This window comes from Archocentrus centrarchus, chromosome 1, assembly GCF_007364275.1.
Source record: "Archocentrus centrarchus isolate MPI-CPG fArcCen1 chromosome 1, fArcCen1, whole genome shotgun sequence".
In the NCBI taxonomy this organism is placed as follows: domain Eukaryota; kingdom Metazoa; phylum Chordata; class Actinopteri; order Cichliformes; family Cichlidae; genus Archocentrus; species Archocentrus centrarchus.
This window is the reverse complement of record NC_044346.1, coordinates 15,076,143-15,095,739: the sequence shown is the minus strand read 5'-3', so window position 1 is coordinate 15,095,739 and position 19,597 is coordinate 15,076,143. Positions and strand designations below refer to the sequence as shown.

The following is a 19,597-nucleotide window of genomic DNA, read 5'->3' as shown; positions in this document are numbered from 1 at the left end:
GGATAAAAAATAATTTAGCAGAGGCAGGATATGTAGGGACATACCACCCCAGCAAATCACACTCTGGATCTACAGCAGAATGCAGCATAGTGCCAGCATAGCCACTGAGTAAGATGATAACAAATAAAAATAAGACTCTATCGTCAACCCAGTGTGTTAATTATATACTTATTATGTTATTAGGTAATATAACACAACACAGTACTACAGTGTAGTATCATTAACTCATTTCTTACATTTTTGGTCCTGAAAAGGATGAATGAAACTGTTACAAACCCGTGGAGTTTGTGTCATATTGCTACATTAAAATGAATAAAATAGTCAAATTCATATAGAAGATAGTGTAAAGCTGTACTTTTTATATCTTACACTCGGCTTTTCGTAAAACACACATGCACACCAGTTAAAATGACGTACCTCCTGCTTTTTAAAAAAATTTTGCCTGAGTTTCTTCATCAAAGCAACGCAGACGTCTGACAGCTAACAATCTTTCATGCTCGCTGTATGCCAGCTCTGGCCTGTCTGATGAACCATTTAACACAGCCAGACAGCCAAATCTGTCCCCAGAAAAGGACTTTAATGACTGCCGGGGACAATCCATCACCTCTCCTAGCTCAGAAACTGATCCTGAATAAAACAGACATCAACCAACAGCCGTACTCACTCACACACACAAGCTCCAGAGTAAGCTGTGTCCGCTGGACAAAAAGGGCAGATTTCACTAAGTAAGGTCTCTTCCAGTGAAAAGTATTAACAATGAGCCAAGGGCCTCAGCTGCAAAAGGAGTCCCATTGTAACTGTAGGCAGCGGACAGCATGTGCTCGCTGGCTCTTTGTAGACTAAAATATGTAAAGAGATCAGATCAAAGGTGACTGGAGTCTCTTTCTTGTTTCAGCTGATTATGTTTGCAGGATCACTGGGATATTCATGAGCAGTGACCACCCAAGCAATGACATGGACTGATCAAAAGCACACTCACAAACACACACAAATACATAAATTCAGGCAGCAGCACATGAACATGACTAAGGTACATTGACCAAGTAAGGAACAAAAGAACTTCCCTACAAGTGAGTCCTGAGTCTAAAGTGAGCCTTCCCCAGTGTTTGTCATACCCTTCCTTCTTTCCTTCCTTCATCTTCAACAACAAAAAGAATACACAAGAGGAAATATGCTGTGGCAAGACGTGCGTGCACATGCACGCACAGGGCAACACATTCATCAAGGCGACATGGGCAGATTTTCAGTGACACGCTGGAGCCTAGCAGGGAACCTCCCTGCACCATGAACAGGGGTAGGCAGAATAGAAAGCCAGTCAGCCATGTAGAGGCCCTTGGTCAATTATATAAGACAGTGATTCACACACATACATAAACAGAACATAGAAAAACACACAATTACAGTACAGTACGCACACAGACAACAGCAAATCAACAACAGGCATTGACTACAAACCTCTACGCTGCTTTGCAGAGCTGTTCCTCTTTACAGATCAGAAATATCACAAGAGCTTCTTTATGTTTTCATTCCCTGAGCACAGGCTCTATGACATGAATTCACCTGATGAATCATGGTCCAGATCAGGAGTACATATGCACAACTCCACTTTGATTTGGTGGGGCCTCAAAGACTCTGAAGGAGAACACTTTTTCTTCTTCTTTTTCCTTCAGAGCCCAGTTAAGAGCGGAGAATACACCCAGGAAATATTTTTGGCCAAATGCATAACAGTTTAGGGACACAAATAGATTTGTATGTGCGTGTCAATATCATTTTTCTTTTAAACCCTTTCTGTTTCACCATATAGGCATTCAGACATTAAACATACTCACATCCTGTAAATCCCTATTAGGTTTTACTGAAGTTTATTTAATCTCATTGCAGGACCTGAGCAGTGCCTGTTAATCCTAGCTTTGGCGTGAGGCGTCTGGCGCACAGAGACCCCTGCTCCTGCTTCGTCTAGTCAGCCTGCTACTCTACCTTCTGTGATGGCATGTCAGTGGTGATGTGGTCCATATCAGCTTCCTCCATCTCCCCCATCTTCAAACGACTCACCACCACTGTTCCTGCTGAGCACACACCATCAGATGACCTAAAGGAAGACATGAAGAGAGAAAGAAAGAAAAAAAAAGATACATTAACCATTGGCCTCTTCATACAAGCTGTTGAATAAAATGTCTCCTCTGTTAAATGATCTTTTCCTCTAGCTACTACCCCTCTATGGGCCTCAGAAATATTAATCTTCGTGTCAGGCCCCCCCGACTCTGCAAACCTAATAAGCTTATTTCCAGCCTTGAACAGGTTGTGAAATTATAAAGCTGTTTGAATAAAAAGTGGAATCAGGACATGGATGCTTGCACTGCGGCGATTTCTTTTCCTGACAGATTTTGCCCATGAGTTTGCATGTAGAATAAAACCGAGCCCGCTCCAGTGGGAAGCTGACGGGGGTGAAGGAAAGAACGTTTCGTCTAACTGTTCAAATAGTGGTTTAATAAACCAGGCTATGTGCCCTGACAGACATGAAAATTGATACTAGAATTTTCATATCAGAGAGACCTGACTAATCACTTTCCCAATCATGGGGCCATGATTTAGGAGCTGATAGAAAATCTATATTATTGGCAGCAAGACAGACGCTCTCAAATGAAGAAAAATGGTCCCTGGGTATAGCGGGAGCAAGTCTGAACACCTTAACAGACCCATCCCTAATGTGCTCAGTTCCACTCCAGCTGGAGAAAATATTGGATGTTGTGCATCAGCCACTGGTCTGGGGAGACAGGAGGATGGATGACACACCCCCGCCTGAGGAGAAGAAAATGCAAGGATGGTGATGGAAGCAAAAAGGGTGCTTTCGAGGCCAATCCATCTTGGGCAGATACAAAGAAGAAAATCTAAAGGCACCCAAGAGAAAAGGGAAGAAGACATGTAGGAAGCACTGTGAGTGAAAACGGGAGAACAGGACGGGGGAGCTCGAGGTTGGATACTGAAGGAAAGGTGTCTGTGGAGTGGGACCCTGGGAGCTTCAGTTAGCACTTAATGTTTTACAGCGGTCTCCAAGCAGAGAAAATAACATTGGCTGGTTTATAAATCTAATCATTGTCCCTTGCCAGACACCTGTCTCAGTGTTTACTCCTCTGCTCATCTTCTTGTTTCCTCCCATTTCTTATCATGCCCCCCTTTTCTGTGCAACAGAGGAGCGAAGCACGGCAAAAGAAAGTCACCCTGACTTTGAACAAACAGTTTGTACTGACAGTGGCCCACACATAATCGAGAAAATGGAGATTAACATGCATCGCATTCTGTGATAGTCCTCCCAAGGCAAACCTTAGGGGTTACAGTGGCCCCCTACTCTTTAGATTACTCTGCCGCAATCCACTAATGAAACTCTCCATTTAGGCGGACAAGAGCCTCAGTTAGAATTGCTTTAACGTAATTAACTTATAGTATGCCTTTGAGAGATGTCTTAGGATTTTTGTTTTGATTTGCAGCCAAACATAAACTCAGCACCTACTCAAATACAATTTTCCTTTATATTACTACTGTCTGTGAGGAAAAGAACTCTTCTGCAGCCTGTTTAAGGGGGCTGGGATGATTCGATTTGGCTCAATCACTGTACTGCCAGTTCTCCATTCCATTAAAAACGAGCACGGAAAAAGGTTAGAGACCGCTGACAGAATGCCTGGTCTTCAGAGACACACCTTTATTTTAAGTATAGCCACTTAGCATGCGCACTAAATGAACTCTGATTAACTTAGAAGGTTTTGATGAGCCCTGTCATTGAAAAAGAAGCTGTTGTTGAAAAAAAGAAGCCCATCTCGACTCCCACATTCCCTCCTCGTCACTTTCCGTCTGTTGGAGCTGGCATGGAAACAAATCTGCAGATTGTTCTTTGCCTGCGAGCCCATCTTTTTTTTAATCTAATTGGCCCAGGATCTCTTTTATGACAACACTTAATCAGATGGCTTTGTTCAAGTGACAAAAATAATGTGCTTAAAATGTCTGCTGTGAATCTGGCACAATTCAAAAAATAATTAGTTATCAGGGAAGTGCCTTACATTTAACAGTTATTTCCTTTTGAAAGCCTTTCTTGTAGTTTACAGATACATTTCCCACTGTGGGAACATGCAATGCAATTTGCTACAAATGACCAATTTGGACTAATAAGCTTTTGCTGCACAAGGTATATTATATATATAAATATATATATATATATATATATATATATATAGTACATATACACTGCACTATTTAGCAAATCTTATACTGTAAATTATCTGCATAAGAGGGGATGCGTCGGCTGAGTGTCATATCTTAATTTTGCTTCTTTTGCCATATTTTTTTTTCATCCACTAATGATACAAAATCTTCTCCACTAATGATGCCCCCCCCCCCAAAAAAAAAAAACAAAAAACAAAAAAACAAACCTTTTTTCTGTTAAGATGTAGCATTTAAGCTGCTGTATCAGGCTCACTTCACTGTGAACTTACAAAACGTCATGTACTGCTTTTTTAATGGCATATTCATGGAGGCTCCATATACGGGGAAGCAGGGTACACCCTGAACAGTTTGCCAGTTGCTCACAGAGACACAGAGGACTCAACCATTTATTCCATAAAGCCAGTTTAGAAACACCAGTTAAAAAGGGCATGCATGGCTTTGGACTGCCCAGAGGACACAAAGGCCCCACCACGACTGCTAACCTTCAGATGAAAACACACAAAGCTAAACTTAATTTGGCCGGGCTCTTCAAAGCATAAAAACACATTAACATTACTGTTGATGATCCACATCCTTATTAAAACTCTTGTGTTTTCATTTAAGTGAGGATGAATAACCACCTGAGCAATTTTACCTAATTTGACACACAACTTAAAAAAAAAAGAAAAAAAGCCAGAAGTGATGTTGCTGCAGGACAAATGTGTCTTCAAACCACCACATTTAGCAACCAAGAAAACTAATTTTCCCACTTTGATTGATCTGAGCAAATCTATCCAGCCCAGTGGTTTAACTGAATTTATGTGCATGTTGCTATGTAGCAGCGACCTCAGTATCATTATGAGTTGCATGTTTTCCACAGTAATATTATTACTGTTATTATTTTTCTACTGTTATTGGCAATACTATCATTGCTACTGTTATCATTTGCTTCTTTGGTGGTTTGATGATAGATGGCAAAGGTTGTTATTTGGGACTTGTTTTTGTTTGGTGAAATGAGCAGTTATCCTGTAGTATAATTGGCTTGCACTACAATGTGGGACCCCGCGTACAGTCTGGAGACATAGTGCCTCATTTACACAAACTTTTTTGTCTTTGTCTGTAAATATAGCCCAATTATAGTTTTTACTCAGCCTGTCATTACTCTGAAAAAAAGCGAATGGCCAAAGGTCATAAAGGTCTTCAAGTGTGGATAACTGGGGCTGAATTGTGAAACCATTTAGAGTAGTGGCATAAAAGTGGCCAAACAAAAAAAAAAAATCCTGTTTCTGCTGCTGCTGTTTCTGCTTACGTTTGTAGAGTAAAGCCAATAATGCTGAATTGAACAGCCTGTGGGTGGGAAAAGTTTATCAAAAAAAACTTCAAAGCCGCAGTGCTTCAGTTGTTGTCAGGCACTTTCTCTGTGGGAAGCCACAAGAAGGGGAACACCTGATAGCCACAGAAACAAAGCAAAAACACTCGTGGCTTTCACTCTCACGCGGGGTTTTGCTTTAACAGTGAGAAACTAAATTACCTGGCACGACATGCAAATAACTATTTGTGGGTTTTTTGTTTTTTTTTTTGTTTGGATTTTGACATGGTTACAAGACCTTGAGGACACCTTAAATCTGGATGTTAATGTTGATCCTAAAATATGCTACAGCCTTGAAGCGAAGCAGTGGAACTGTGTGTAAAAGGGATTCTTGACCTATATAAAGCTGGACGGGAGGCTAAATATAGCCCTGGCTAGTTTTCACTAAGGACAGATGTTAGGACATGGGATAGTAATAATGGGGAATGCCAGCTTCAGAAGTGATAGCTCTAATTCTGATTTTTTTTTTTTTTCTTTTCATTAGAGATGAATGACACAATCATGTGATTTGGCAGTAATTGGGCATTTTGTAACTAGGGAACTGACTCAATCAATAAGTCTCCACAGCAGGCATTGTTCATAGAGCTGGACAGAATCACCAGGGGACACTAATACTGAGCACACTCTCTCTGGCATGTCTGGACCACTTGAAATTTATTCCCAAAGAAAAAACTGCCCTGGTTTTCATGTGATGAAAGAGACTTACACCGTATACATATATTCAGTCTGAATCTAAAATTAATCTAAAACACCCTCTGTATCCACTGTACAAATTCTGTTCTGTACTAAAGTAAATGTATTTTAATGGCATGGTGGGGATTTTTTTGTTACACTTGTAAGGCAGAGTGAGCAAACTTTCACTGAAAACAAACTGATTAACTGGAAAACATCAATGCAATCAAAAAGTAAAATCCTGAAATAGAAAATTAATCGGTTTGCCTGATGCAATACATCTGTAGTAAGCAGAATAGGAGCTATGTCAGCGGAAGATTGATACTTGCAGACAGTTTGTGAGTTTTAACACATCCTATTTGTTCCAGTTCCATCACACGCGCACACACACACACACACACACACACACCTACTATTCTTGCATGATGAAAACTGTCTTCACACTACATTTATTTTATGTTAGTGCTTAACTGCTGTCAGAAACCATCTGGGATAAGCCATTTTCACAGAAGAAGCAAGGTGGAAAAAAATATCCAGAATGGATGCTATTTCTTCAGGCACTCACATCAATCCAGACTGCGACTCACAAGCAGGCAGTTAATGACTGTTGTGGGACAATTTCTATACGTTTCACAGAATTGTAAGAAAGTTAGGTGGGAGAGATTCAATAAGAAAACGTTTATGAGAAAAGCACATAAGACTCAGTGATTACTGACATTAGGCTACTATGGTATTGCTAAAATATCTATAGCTCTGGAGTGTGTAATTCCACACAGTAAAGGCCTACAGTGACACTTGAGTGTTAATTAAACTATATAGCATACAAGGGATTACCTCAATGGCATTTAACACTCCAAATCACATGTACTGTCTGGAAGTTTAGGTGAGAACACATCAAGAAACTGACAGACTTGGAGTGAACCAATTGCTGTGTGGTTTGGGAAGACACTACATGGTCGCATTTAATAGTGAGTTACTGCTCAGCCAGACAATTTGCTGCGTCATTGCTCTACTCCTGCCGGAAATGGTGGACTGCTCCCTCTGGGAAGACAATGAGCTGGTGCCCCAAGCGACGGAGTTTAAGTATCTTGGCATTTTGTTCACAAGTGGCAGTATAATGAAGCTTCAAACAGACAGGCGGGTCAATGCAGCGGCAGCAGTAATGCGGGTGTTCTGCACAGTTTTGGTGAAAAGAGAGTTAAGCCAGAAGGTGAAGTTTTTTGATTTGCCAGTCGATCGATGTTCCAGCTGTGACAACCCCCCCACCCTTTCCTCTCAACTCTGATTTCCTCTGGATGTGTTTCAGTTACCTGGTGGGCAGGGGAAGGCTTGTCAGTGCCAAATGGGAAGATCTGAGCTGGGTGTTCCCAGACTATAAAGCTGTTGCTTACACTTCCCTTGGTCTCCTACCTGTCTGCGGTGTCATGACCTCTGAGCTTCTCTTCATAGTTCCTTCATGTTGTTTTTCTTCACCTTACAACACTCAAACACATCTCCATGCACATCTTACACCAACAATTTCACAGAGTTAGGTTTGTGCTTTTATATAATGCATTTAAATTACTTCAGTTTGCTCAATAAATGGGTTTGCGAAATTGCTGAAAATGGTGTGTCACACATGTGACACTCCCTAATCTGCACTCATGAGTTTCTGGTAGTGAATGAAGGAATAAGATCACAAATAAAAGCACCTGAAATAAGTTACCTTTGTAGGGCAGCTGGGCTCAGTTTTAGAAATACAGTGAGGAGCTCAGACATCATGGGGGTTCAGAGTATAGTTGTAGCTCCTCCTGTAGTGAAAATAGCCAGCTAAGATGGTTTGGGCATCTGATCAGGATTCCTCCTGGGTACCTTCCTTCCGGAGGTTTTCCCAGCTTGGAGGAGACCCTGGGAATAGACCCATCTCGACTCCCCAGCTTAGCCTCCTACCACCCCAACCAACTACAGATAAGCAGATGGATGGATTCCCCTACTCTCTTTACCCAACATTTCCTCTCTCTCTTCACTGACTCCAAATAAAGGCATACATCTCCCAAAATAATCTTGAAAAAGAAAGAAATTGACAGACTTCCATTGCCTGCAGAAACCTGAACAACAAAAACATCAAAATCAACAAAACTGTGAGACCATGTGCTTTAATCTCATTTAGAAGAACACACTGGGATTGATGCTAAGCCCAGCAGTATGTGTCAGCACAAAATGAAAAACATGCACTATAATGGCATTACTGGCTATTCCCACCCTGAGGATATCTTTAATCTAAAGATAGATACACATTTTAAGTCTTCCTTAAAACAATTCTGACACACTGATATGTGCACTGGAACAATTATTGATTGCTGAAAAATTTTCCTCTTGTCAGTACACCAAAAAAAAAAAGAAAAAAAAAACACTCTGCTACTGCAATTTTGATGTCAGTGATGTGCGACAATCCACAGTTTTTGTTTTGGGCAAAAATGCATTCTGTGGTGCGTCTTAACCTTCAGAAGTGTAAGCCAGATCCATTTAGTTGGTATTTTTCAAAGTACATTCTTTTCACTATAAAATTCCCTCTTTGTGCTTTCATGGACAGCAGAGCTGCTGCAAAGGGACAGTAACACAAGGGATGAATTTTGTACCAAGAACCCTTTTTGAAGGTACTCAATTTCCCCATTCAGACTTCTAAAGATTTTTATAATGCATTTTGAACGAGGACAGGGGATTTTGTCCCTCGTGACTTCAACTGAAATTGTTTGAAAGAGACCAGGAGCATGAAGCACCAATAATTCTTTCCATTTACGTTTGCAAATCCTTTAATAGAAATGACAGTGTTTTTTTTTTTTTTCTTATGTGCAAGACAATAAAAGTGGAATTTAAGACCAAATATGAACAGGGTAGGAACAATTGCTGAGTGTCAATCACAGGCAGAAATTTTGTACTTGCCTATTTCCTCACCTCACCCAACACACAGAAGCACACATATCTGCTGCCTGCTTTCAATGATCTGCACTACACACAGCAACAAAACTTTTTTGCCTATACACTAGTGTATGCATTTTGTCGCAATTAAGATGTGAGCGTTCTTATAATCAGTACCAGTCATTCAGCTATGTGTTTAGATTTACTATGATGAAGATGTCTGGCATGTATTCGGTGTTAAGTCACCGAAAAGCTAAGTGCAGATCAATGACAATCGGGTGGAGAGGATGGTTGAGTGGCAGAGAGCAGGTAGTGCACCAACACAGAGTGTGCACTGTATGCTCAGATGACCTTCATAACCACTCACTCAATAAGTAGTACATGATCAACTCCTTGGTGGTAAGGGGTCAAACCCAGCTATCACGCTGTGCTGCAAAGCATAATAAGCATCAAGCAGCAGATTTTGGAAAACAGATGAAAAAAATCTTCATAGACGGTTTTGAGAGTAATGACTTAGAAACAGAAGGAGGACAAATGCCACCATAGAGAGCGAGTAAAGATTCATATTCAATAATATTTCAATAAACTAGTAAAGACCTGGAGGGGAAAAAAAAAAGCCTCCTTTCATTGCTTAAAAGAAGAAGCTAACAGCAGTATTCAGAGAATATGCATGCAGTCAACCTGAGGATTAAGGAAGATGGATGGAAGTGTTACTTTTTGTGTGATTTGTGTGTTATTAAGCTTATTTCCTTCTGTGTTCAGTAAAATATGAAGAGTGAGCCCATTAGCTTAGCATAAAGACTGGAACAGCTCTGTCTAAATGCAACAAATCCTTGAACAGAGCCGCTCAAGCTCTGTACTTAACATGTTATATTTGCCTGAAAATAACACAATGCGGTTGTATGCGGCATAAAGTGAGGGGCTATTTCTTGACTGGGCAGGATGACATCTTGGAGTCACTGTATAATGACTTCCGGTCTATGGCTGCTGGCTGTGGCTTTATATTAACTATAAAGAAAGCATAATTCTCTGGAGCAAAGAAGGCTATCCTCAAAATCTCAATCTATTTCCATAAACTGCCTAAAATTTTCTTGACACAGCAGGCTTGTTGGCCCATAAGAATGTCTTCTCTGCATCCATCATGGAAAGGTTGGTGCTATTAGGTAACTTTCCTTAGTCTTTGTGAAACATAAAATCAAATGGAAAACTCAAAAAAAAAGTCCAATATTTTGACATTGACAAGCTGTAAGTGCCAACAACTGGAGTAACAGTCTTCATTTATTCTTTACATTTGAAACATGTTAATCAGGCTGGTTTAATTGCTAATTCAGTTCAGCTCAATTTTATTTATATACTGTCAACTCACAACAGTCTCCTCAATGCGCTTTATATTGTAAGGTAAAGACCCTGCAATAATTACAGAGAAAACCCAACAATCAAAACAACCCCCTGTGAGCAAGCACTTGGCGACAGTGGGAAGGAAAAAAACTCTCTTTTAACAGGTAGAAACCTCCAGGGAAGAGCAGTCATCTACTGTAACCGGTTGGAGGTGGTGGTGGGGTGGGGGGGACAGGAAAAAAGACACACTGTGGAAGTGAGCCAGAGATTAATAATAATAATTCATGATTAAATGCAGAGTAGTGCATAAACAGAGTGAAAAGTGGTGAATGAAAAACAAACAAAAAAAAACTCAGTGGATCATGGGAATACCCCCAGCAGCCTAGGCCTATTGTAGCATAACTAAGGGATGGTTCAGGGTCACCTGATCCAGCCCTAACTATAAACTTGATCAAAAAGGAACGTTTTAAGCCTAAGCTTAAAAGTAGAGAGGATGTCTGTCCACAGAAGAGGGGCCTGAAAGCTGAAGGCTCTGCCTCCCATTCTCCTTTAAAGTATCCTAGAAACCACAAGTAAACCAGCAGTCTGAGAGTGAAGTGCTCTATTGGGATAATAATGTAATAGGAGGTCTTTAAGATAAGATAGGGTCTGATTATTGACCCAATATTAGTTTTGACAAATGTGCTAATGTCTAGAAGCACAACTTATCAAACCCTTATATCTGGTATAAAAAGTCAAACAAATGATCTGTTTAAGGCCAGCACTAAACATACTGATAAAGGGTACTGATGGTACTGGGGATATTTTATATTATTTTACAACAGGGCTAATATTAGTTTAAGCAATACACTTGACACTGTAGGACATCACTGGCAGAGAAATTCTGATAAATACAATAACAGCATAATGGGAAGTGATTTCCATATCTTCTAAAAGGCCAACGTCAGAGAGCCAGAAGAGGGGACATCGTACTGCCTGCAATGATAGTAGTAATGACTTAAGCACAGCACTTGGCAGAGGCTGCGGACCCGGCGTGCTCAACATTCCACCTCAAGGACCCTTTTGGTTCACTCAGAACTCTGCATAAAACCAGTAGAATCATCTTGAACATGTGAGTACGGCACACTCCTGAAGATAAAAGTGCCAAAAGGACCCTCTTACCTCACCTTCAAAGTGTCTGTATGGATACTGACCACATAAGAAACTAAACCTCCCAAACACAGGGAAAGGCCCTGCTTTTACATGGTAATCAATTTAACAGCCCAGACATGGAACCACTTAATGATCCTTTAGATCAAAGAAAGACTGGACAAAGAAGAGGAGAAACACTTTTTACCCTTCCTCGGAACAAAGACCGAAATTTCATTCAAAAGGCTGCATTTTACTTCTGAACAGATTTAAAACACAAAATGATCTTTTTCCTGCTTTTCCCTAACTGCACACCAACTACTCTTCTCCTTCTCACCAGACACTTTATTATTCATTATTATATTTATATTGTACGTATTTATAGGTTAGTTTATATGTATTACTTATCGTTTTAAATAAAACATTTGATTTTAAATATAATATTTCATTACATCTCTAATTGTTGGTTTTGGTTTCTATGCATGCATGTTTATTAAGTACATTAGAGGCATTCTTTTTATATGCTTAAAATGAACTGGTAATATTTAATAACCAGGAAAGATAACTATCATTCTTGATATCAGTGGGACTCTATCCTAACATCAAGAATTCAAATCTATGCTCAGTAAGATTGTGTTTACATGTAGCAGGCAGCAGGATACTGCACCAGTCAGATGAATTATCTGCCTGGAAACACTCACACATGAACACAGTCGAATATTACACAGACTTTGTACTAGAGAGCAGACAGGTTAAAGACCTTTTAGTGTCCAGTCTGACATATTTGGACATCTCACATCCTGAGATCTCATATCCTGACAGCTTGCATTTGATCTCTTTTCTACTATACAATTTCCACCGCCTGAGTGATTGGGAAACAGTCGTTTAAGACGTGTGTCCTCAAGGAGCCAAACAGCACTTGCAAAACAGCACCGGTAGCTTGATAAATAGATTATGCAAGTCATTTGATCAATATGTCTGCTGTTTGTGACCTTGGTGACACATTTAAAGGCATCAAAGCCCCGGGCATCAACATTAGACAGCGCTACCGCTAGAAACGCATGCATACAAATTGTGCACACAGAGACAAGGAGAAACGGCAAAAGAGCAATCCCTCGCTCTGCGTGGCATAGAATTGGTTCTTTCTACATCATTACTAAACCGTTACCTGGAAATCTGCAACGGGTTTATGCCAATGTGATCCATGTCAGGGTCCTGGGAACCCCACTAGAACCAAGCCATAAGGAATAGCAGGTTGATATAACAGCCTCAGGGAAGAAAGCAATAACAAGCCTTATACAGCTTTCAATGAGGGTTTGAAGGTGATGCTGTATGCAAACAGCACTGCGCATGGATGTGTGTGTCAGAGAGGAGGAAAGAGTGTGAGTGCGTGTAAGCTACAGGAAAGCAGATGGAGTGTAAGAGATACTGTTGCTTGAGGTAGTGCCAGTGGCTTGTTGACACAGGTAGGCAGTAAATGATAGGTGTTTTGTGCTCCATTGACTCTTACTGGCAAGGGAATTGAATAGGGACATGGTAGGAAGGTCTTGGCTCTGCAGAGTGTTTTAGGTGGTAAAACAACGCAAATACACCTGCACGCCCACACTTTTCTTCACACGCACGCGCACACACACTCACACACACACACATAGAATGACAGATGGGAATGGGTGAGTGAATGTCTGAAGAGAAGTGTGCAGAAACGCAGGTTAAAGCACTCGAAAGACCCATAATCCATAGGGACTTTGCAGGGATGAAGGTAAAGAAACAAAGGCAGAATGGAGACAATGGTGAAGCTGAGTTTGATTCTCAAGAGTGGTGCCCTAACTTGGCATTTGTTCCTTCAGCCTTCAGCAATGCTTCATCTTTGCAGCTGGCATATGGTGCTAAAGTTATAATAAACGCCAACAAGCTGCAGAGTTTGTCCTCGCTTCACGCGCTTACCATTAGACTAATTTAAAAACTGTACACGGCTGATACAATGGAGCCTCACTCAACACAGTGGCGATGATTGTCACTTTCATACATTCGCTTCACAGTTTAAGTTTACTTGCCTCATTTGTGCAGTTTCAACAAAATACTGTTTTGGCAGGTTACCTCAGTGGCAGTTTTTGTTGAGTCAGTTCAACATTTTAGAGTAAAACACACCCAGTTTCATAGGAGTTCCTTATCATGGTTAGGTGGAACCACGTGACATAACTTTTTAGCCTCTTTGGTCACTGTGTATGCAATTGTGTCCGTCACTTTCTATAGTTATACAGTACCAGTCAAACGTTGAGTGTGTCCAAACATTTGTACTGTAATATTCATGCATTAAAACTGACAATAGTGACATTTAAGTTTTTTTAGTACAGAGAAGCCACTCAGTCCAAATGATCACTTTTGATGTCTCAATATCACTTCAAGTTCAAATCTGAAGTTCTTCTGGAGCATCATTAGGTATCATGTTTAAACAGAAATAGCGAACACAGAGTATGTATCAAGAATTAACCTTCATACATTAACCACACTGACTAAGCAAACTAACTACTGAATTCATTGTGAATCAATTGTGTGACTGAATTCAAATCTAGGAAAAGCTTAAATGAACTTGAACAAGGTTTGTTTTTCTCAAACAGCAAGTTCTGAGGTCAAGAATGAACGGGGCAGGATCTCAAAATATGTCCACGTTTTAGATTTCACAAGATCTAGTAGAATTTATTTAAGGGGTGTAATCATATTAAGCCACTGATGGTTAAGGGATCAGAGCTGAACCAAGTCTGCTTGTCAGCAGATGGAAAAAATAGGAAATTACAAGAGACATTGAATGACTATACGTGAAATAAGGACAAAAAAATGTATAACAAAAGAAAAAATAGTCACAGTTATAACAAAAACACACACAAAAAACAGCAGCAACAAAAAACAAGTTTCCATCCATAATAAGGTGGAGGTTTAACCGAGTCTCATTACTGCCATGGCCTGATGTGCTGTGTCATGACACAGATGAAGACACCTTGCACATATATGTGAGGGCATTATTTGATAACCTGGGAATGAGAAGTTGTTGTTTATCTAGGTTTCAGTACAGAGCCGCAACTCTTCTGACGTTCTCTCTTTCTTCTTTCCTCGCATTTAGTTCTGTGTTTTTTCCATTTTCTGTTTAACTCACTGCTGCCTGTTCAAAGTGCAGAATAAGAGAACAATGAAAGTGTTCATCAACAGATATCAGTTTCTGTTTTGGTTGAGGCACATGTTAATTTACGTTCTCACAGGGTTTAGGGAGTTGCTTAGCGACAGAGCTGCTATTGCCTTTGACCATTTTATCAGTCCCTCAGTTTTTCCGTTGCGCACTATGTGTTTTTAAAGATTGTGTGTATATATATATATATATATATATATATATATATATATATATATATATATATATATATATATATATATATATATATATATATATTCCTACCTATGGCTGGACAAAGCTGGATTGAAAGACAGCACAGAGGCACTAATCATGGCAGCACAGGATCAAGCTCTGAGCACAAGATTGATAAAAGCTGGGGTCTACCACACAAGGCATGGCCCCAGGTGCAGGCTGTGCAGAGATGCCCCTGAGACAATCCAACGCATAACAGCAGGGTGCAAGATGCTAGCAGGCAGGGCATACGTGGAACACCATAACCAAGTGTCTGGCATAGTATACAGGAAAATCTGTGCCAAGTATGACCCGGAAGTCCCGAGGTCAAAATAGGATATACCCCCACGGGTGGTCGAGAATGACAGAGCTAAGATCCTGTGGGACTTCCAGATACAGACAGACAAGCTAGTGATGACTAACCAACCAGATATGGTAGTGATGAACAAGCAGAAGAAGAAAGCCGTAGTGACAGAAGTTGCAATACCAAGTGATGGCAACATCAAGAAGAAGGAACACAAGAAGTTCGAGAAATACCAAGGGCTCAGAGAGGAGCTAGAGAGGATGTGGATGGTGAAGGTAACAGTGGTCCCCGTGGTAATCAGAACACTCAGGGCAGTGTCCCCCAGACTGGGAGAGTGGCTCCAGCAGATTCCTGGAATGACATCCGAGATCTCTGTCCAGAAGACCGCAGTCCTGGGAACAGCTAAGATACTGTGCAGGACCCTCAAGCTCCCAGGCCTCTCGTAGAGGACCTGAGCTTGCCTTGGAGGACAAAAAAATTAAAAAAAGAATAAAAATGCCCGCAGGGCGAGCTGGGATTTGTTTTTTTTTTTTTTATATCTTTCTGGTAGTCGGTGTATGAAAAATGTTGCTGTGCATGCTGAAAAGCTCAAGCTCAGCAGGTAGTAAACACATTTAATCAGAACATGCCACACAGAAACAAAATGAATGCTGGGAATGTGTGCTATGTTTAACAAAGAACTTCAACAAACACTAACCAGATGGGATAAACTAAAAAATATGAACTACACTAAACTTTACAGGCTTTATGGATAGATTAAAAACAATGAGGAAACAAGAATTCCAGAAAAAGTTTACTATGTAATGTTTGTAATACTAGTGTAATAGTGTAATACTAGATGAAAGGCTAGATTACTCCACTGTAAAGTGACCATTTCAGCACAGTCATAACAAATTTTAAACCACTGAAGGAACATCTTGGGAACGCAATAGATATCGATGTCAGTTGAACCAATTCAAACGTCCACATAAGAATTAAAATGCTTTTCAGCCATTCCTAGATGGTCACTGGACCACCGGGATACCCAAAATATAGATAGTTTGCCAATTTAAAGCTCAATAAGTCCTATTTAACACAATAAACAGAAAAAAAACTGACAGACATACACTGAAAGAAAATATATCAAAGAAGCACACTGAGATCATAACAACAAAGTAAATCTCAGGACAACTCACTCCTAGATACCGCAAGTCAGTATGAAAGAGCACACTAAGAAAGGTCAGCCATAACTCTGCTATCAAAAACTAGTCTTCAAACGCAGTAATGGCAGGAAGCAGAGAGTTTGTTTCCCATTTCCTATAAATGAAAGAGATTTAAGAGCAGTATTGACACAGGTCACTGGTATAGACTGGGGCAGGCAGTTATCATTCTGCTTAGGCTTCTTCTGGGTGTGTTAAAAAGACACAGGCATCCGGTTTGGTGCAGCGTTATACGACTCCCTGAAATATGTAACATAAGATTAACACGAAGCAGCAAAGAAATGAGAAGTTTATGCAAACAGTGGTGTGTATACAGTAGTAATAATAGATTCTCTGTGCTTCTTTCTTTCGTGTACGCAAAAGGGAAGAAGGGCAAAGAAGACAAAACTAGAGGCAGAATACACACACACACCCACGCACACCCACACATTTATATATATATATATTTCTTTACAGGTAAGTTATCACTTTCCCTCTCACCCTCTGTCTCTCAAGTTAAAAAAAATAACCTAGGTACATGAATAAAATACAGTTCCACAGTGCAGTATAATATTACTGGGCTAAGGCTACAAGATAAATATTTGACCTTGACCTAAATGCTGCTAGTCTCAGTTTAGACTTTACAAAGACACAGTCAGCCTTCATTAGAAAAACATGGAGAATTTGGACACATAATCACAAACCACTGTGATGTGTGTGTGTGTGTGTGTGTGTGTGTTGCGCTTCTGTGCATTTTTGCCTAAAACAACAAATTCACGCTCATTCCGACTCTTTTTGTGTCCAGACCTGAGTGGCCACTTATGTAAATGTGGGTGAACAAAATAATAGAAAAGCACCCAAGCAGTACATCCCCGCAGTGTAGCCTAACTCACAGTTTACTACAAACAGTGTCAACATTATGAGTCAACACAAGCTTCTTGTTATGCTAATGGAAGATACATGTCACAGTGGATCTGCAGCATGCATGATTGGACAAACACAAGTCCAACAGATGTGTGTTAGTCTTGTTTGTTGAGATGCTTGTAACAGCATTGAGCTGATGACTCTAGAGATTTCCCAAGGTTAGTGGAATCAGACACCAAAACAAATGCAGCAACAGGAATTATGCAGCAGCGATGGACAAAACATGTTTAAACATACAACTTGAGGGATTTGTACAGTTTGAGAATCCAAATAAAATCCACCTTATTACAATCTAGCTAAAAGGTCTTTTTCCAGGTATGATTCACCCATACATATTAATTATTTTTGGCTGATTAGACCTGTATACTGTTTGGGTCTGAATTTGAAGTCTTTGTCCCTTGACGTATCACTTCACGACATCATGTAAATACCAGTGTTGCTCTTCCTAGTCCTACTTTGAGCAGAGATGTACTATCTAGAATAAGTGAAAACATCTGTGTGGGGTGTGCAGGGCGTTTAAAATAAAGCTACATGCAAAAAAAAAAAGAAGAAAAAAATTTTTTAAATGTGGTCACAGTCAACAATCGTCCTGATAAGCACGTCTTTTACATTAAGTGTATGCTTGAAACCCTTGCGCTTAATTAATCCTTTTTAGTAGGCTGTGATGTCACATTCAAGGCCAGTCTTAGAAGGAAAGATTTTAAAAAGGATTTGCAAAGTGTATCATGAATTTTAGTGTACATGTATATTACATTTTGTGGTAGTATTGGTGTGGACGTGTACTGTGTGTGTGTTATTTTAAGACTGACATATTTGCAAGGTGGACACTCATACAGTCAATCCTGCACTTAATAGGAAACAAGCTACATGTTACTATTACAAAGGAAGAAACATTTGATTACTTAAAGCCGTTATATGAATACAAATTGCCAAAGTTATTATGGCACAAGCCAGACGAGATCATATGAATGGCCTTTCTGTGCTGCAAACATTGGAGATAGAGCAAATAGAAGAACAGCTCTGTGTTCACTGCCCCAGCAGGGGGCTTGAATGACAGCACAACACAATTTAATCTTAAGGCAAAAGAAAAACAAAATAGGGTGGCATAAAAAACAAACAGAAACCTGTGAGACATGATTTAATGCACTCACTGTCTTTGCCTATTCCTCTCTCCATATTGTCCTCATTATCGTACCCTTATTTCTTGGCATGAGCTGTGCCCCTAGCATTCCTCAGAACCATACTGGGCCAGATTTATTAAATCTCTCTTCTCCATGTTTGGCTCTTCAAACTGCATGAAATTTTTCTTTCTCTTTGACCTATATGTGTTATGTTGCAAAGACATGATCTACAGAAAGAACATGATGAATGATTGACCTGGAGTTACCACAGCGCTGCTGCCTTGTTCACTGTGAATGGTAGCCTAAGAAGTCTATAGTATTCTAAGGGTATTTCTGATGTCCCGGTGTGCTTTATGGGTTTTGTTAATAAGTCATGACCAGATGAATAAAGCAGGTTGAAAAACGATTCTGTGCAGTCCCGTGATGAACTAAGTACACCCCATGATTCAGTGGGTTGTGGAGCTACCTTTAGCAGCAATAACTTCAAGTAATCGTTTTCTGTATAACTTTATCAGTCTCTCAGATAGTTGTGGAGGAATTTTAGCCCACTCTTCTTTACACCGTTGCTTCAGTTCTTTGAGGTTTGCAGACCTCATGCACAGCTCTCTTAAGGTCCCACCACAGCATTCCAATCATATTGAGATCTGGACCTTGACTGAGCTGTTGCGGCACCTTGATTCTTTTCTTTTCTAGCCATTCTGTTGTAGATTTGCTGCTGTGCTTGGGACCACTGTCCTGTTGACCTCAACCTGTTGACCCAACTTTGGCCCAGCTTTTGCCGGACAATTCATAGTCAACTCAATGACTGCAATGTGCCCGGTCCTGTTGGCAGTTAAGGGTGTACTTAGTTTTTCATGGACTGCAAAGAGTCCTGTGAAAAACTTTATCCGCATATTTAACAGTTTTTCCACTCGGCTGCATTTTGATGCCTCTGAGCAGCGCTGGCCAAGTTTATTATTGTCATATTCAGCCCATGAGTCCTAATTCCTGGGGGAGCTCACACACTATGCAGACGACTGTGCAGCAAAGATCTAGTTTTAATGTTGAAGGAGTAAAATGAGGAAGTCTTATGTGCAT

At 40.2% G+C, this 19,597-nt stretch overlaps 1 protein-coding gene across 4 annotated transcripts in view; it reads right to left on the bottom strand.

The window, feature by feature from the left end:
• Positions 1-19,597, bottom strand: part of inpp4b (inositol polyphosphate-4-phosphatase type II B) — a 176,929-nt gene that overhangs the window by 83,511 nt on the left and 73,821 nt on the right. For all 4 annotated transcript variants that reach the window (XM_030741749.1, XM_030741740.1, XM_030741757.1 and 1 more), the window contains one exon: positions 1,978-2,089. In XM_030741749.1, the coding sequence (XP_030597609.1) occupies positions 1,978-2,089 (112 nt within the window). The remainder of the gene's footprint in view (positions 1-1,977; positions 2,090-19,597) is intronic.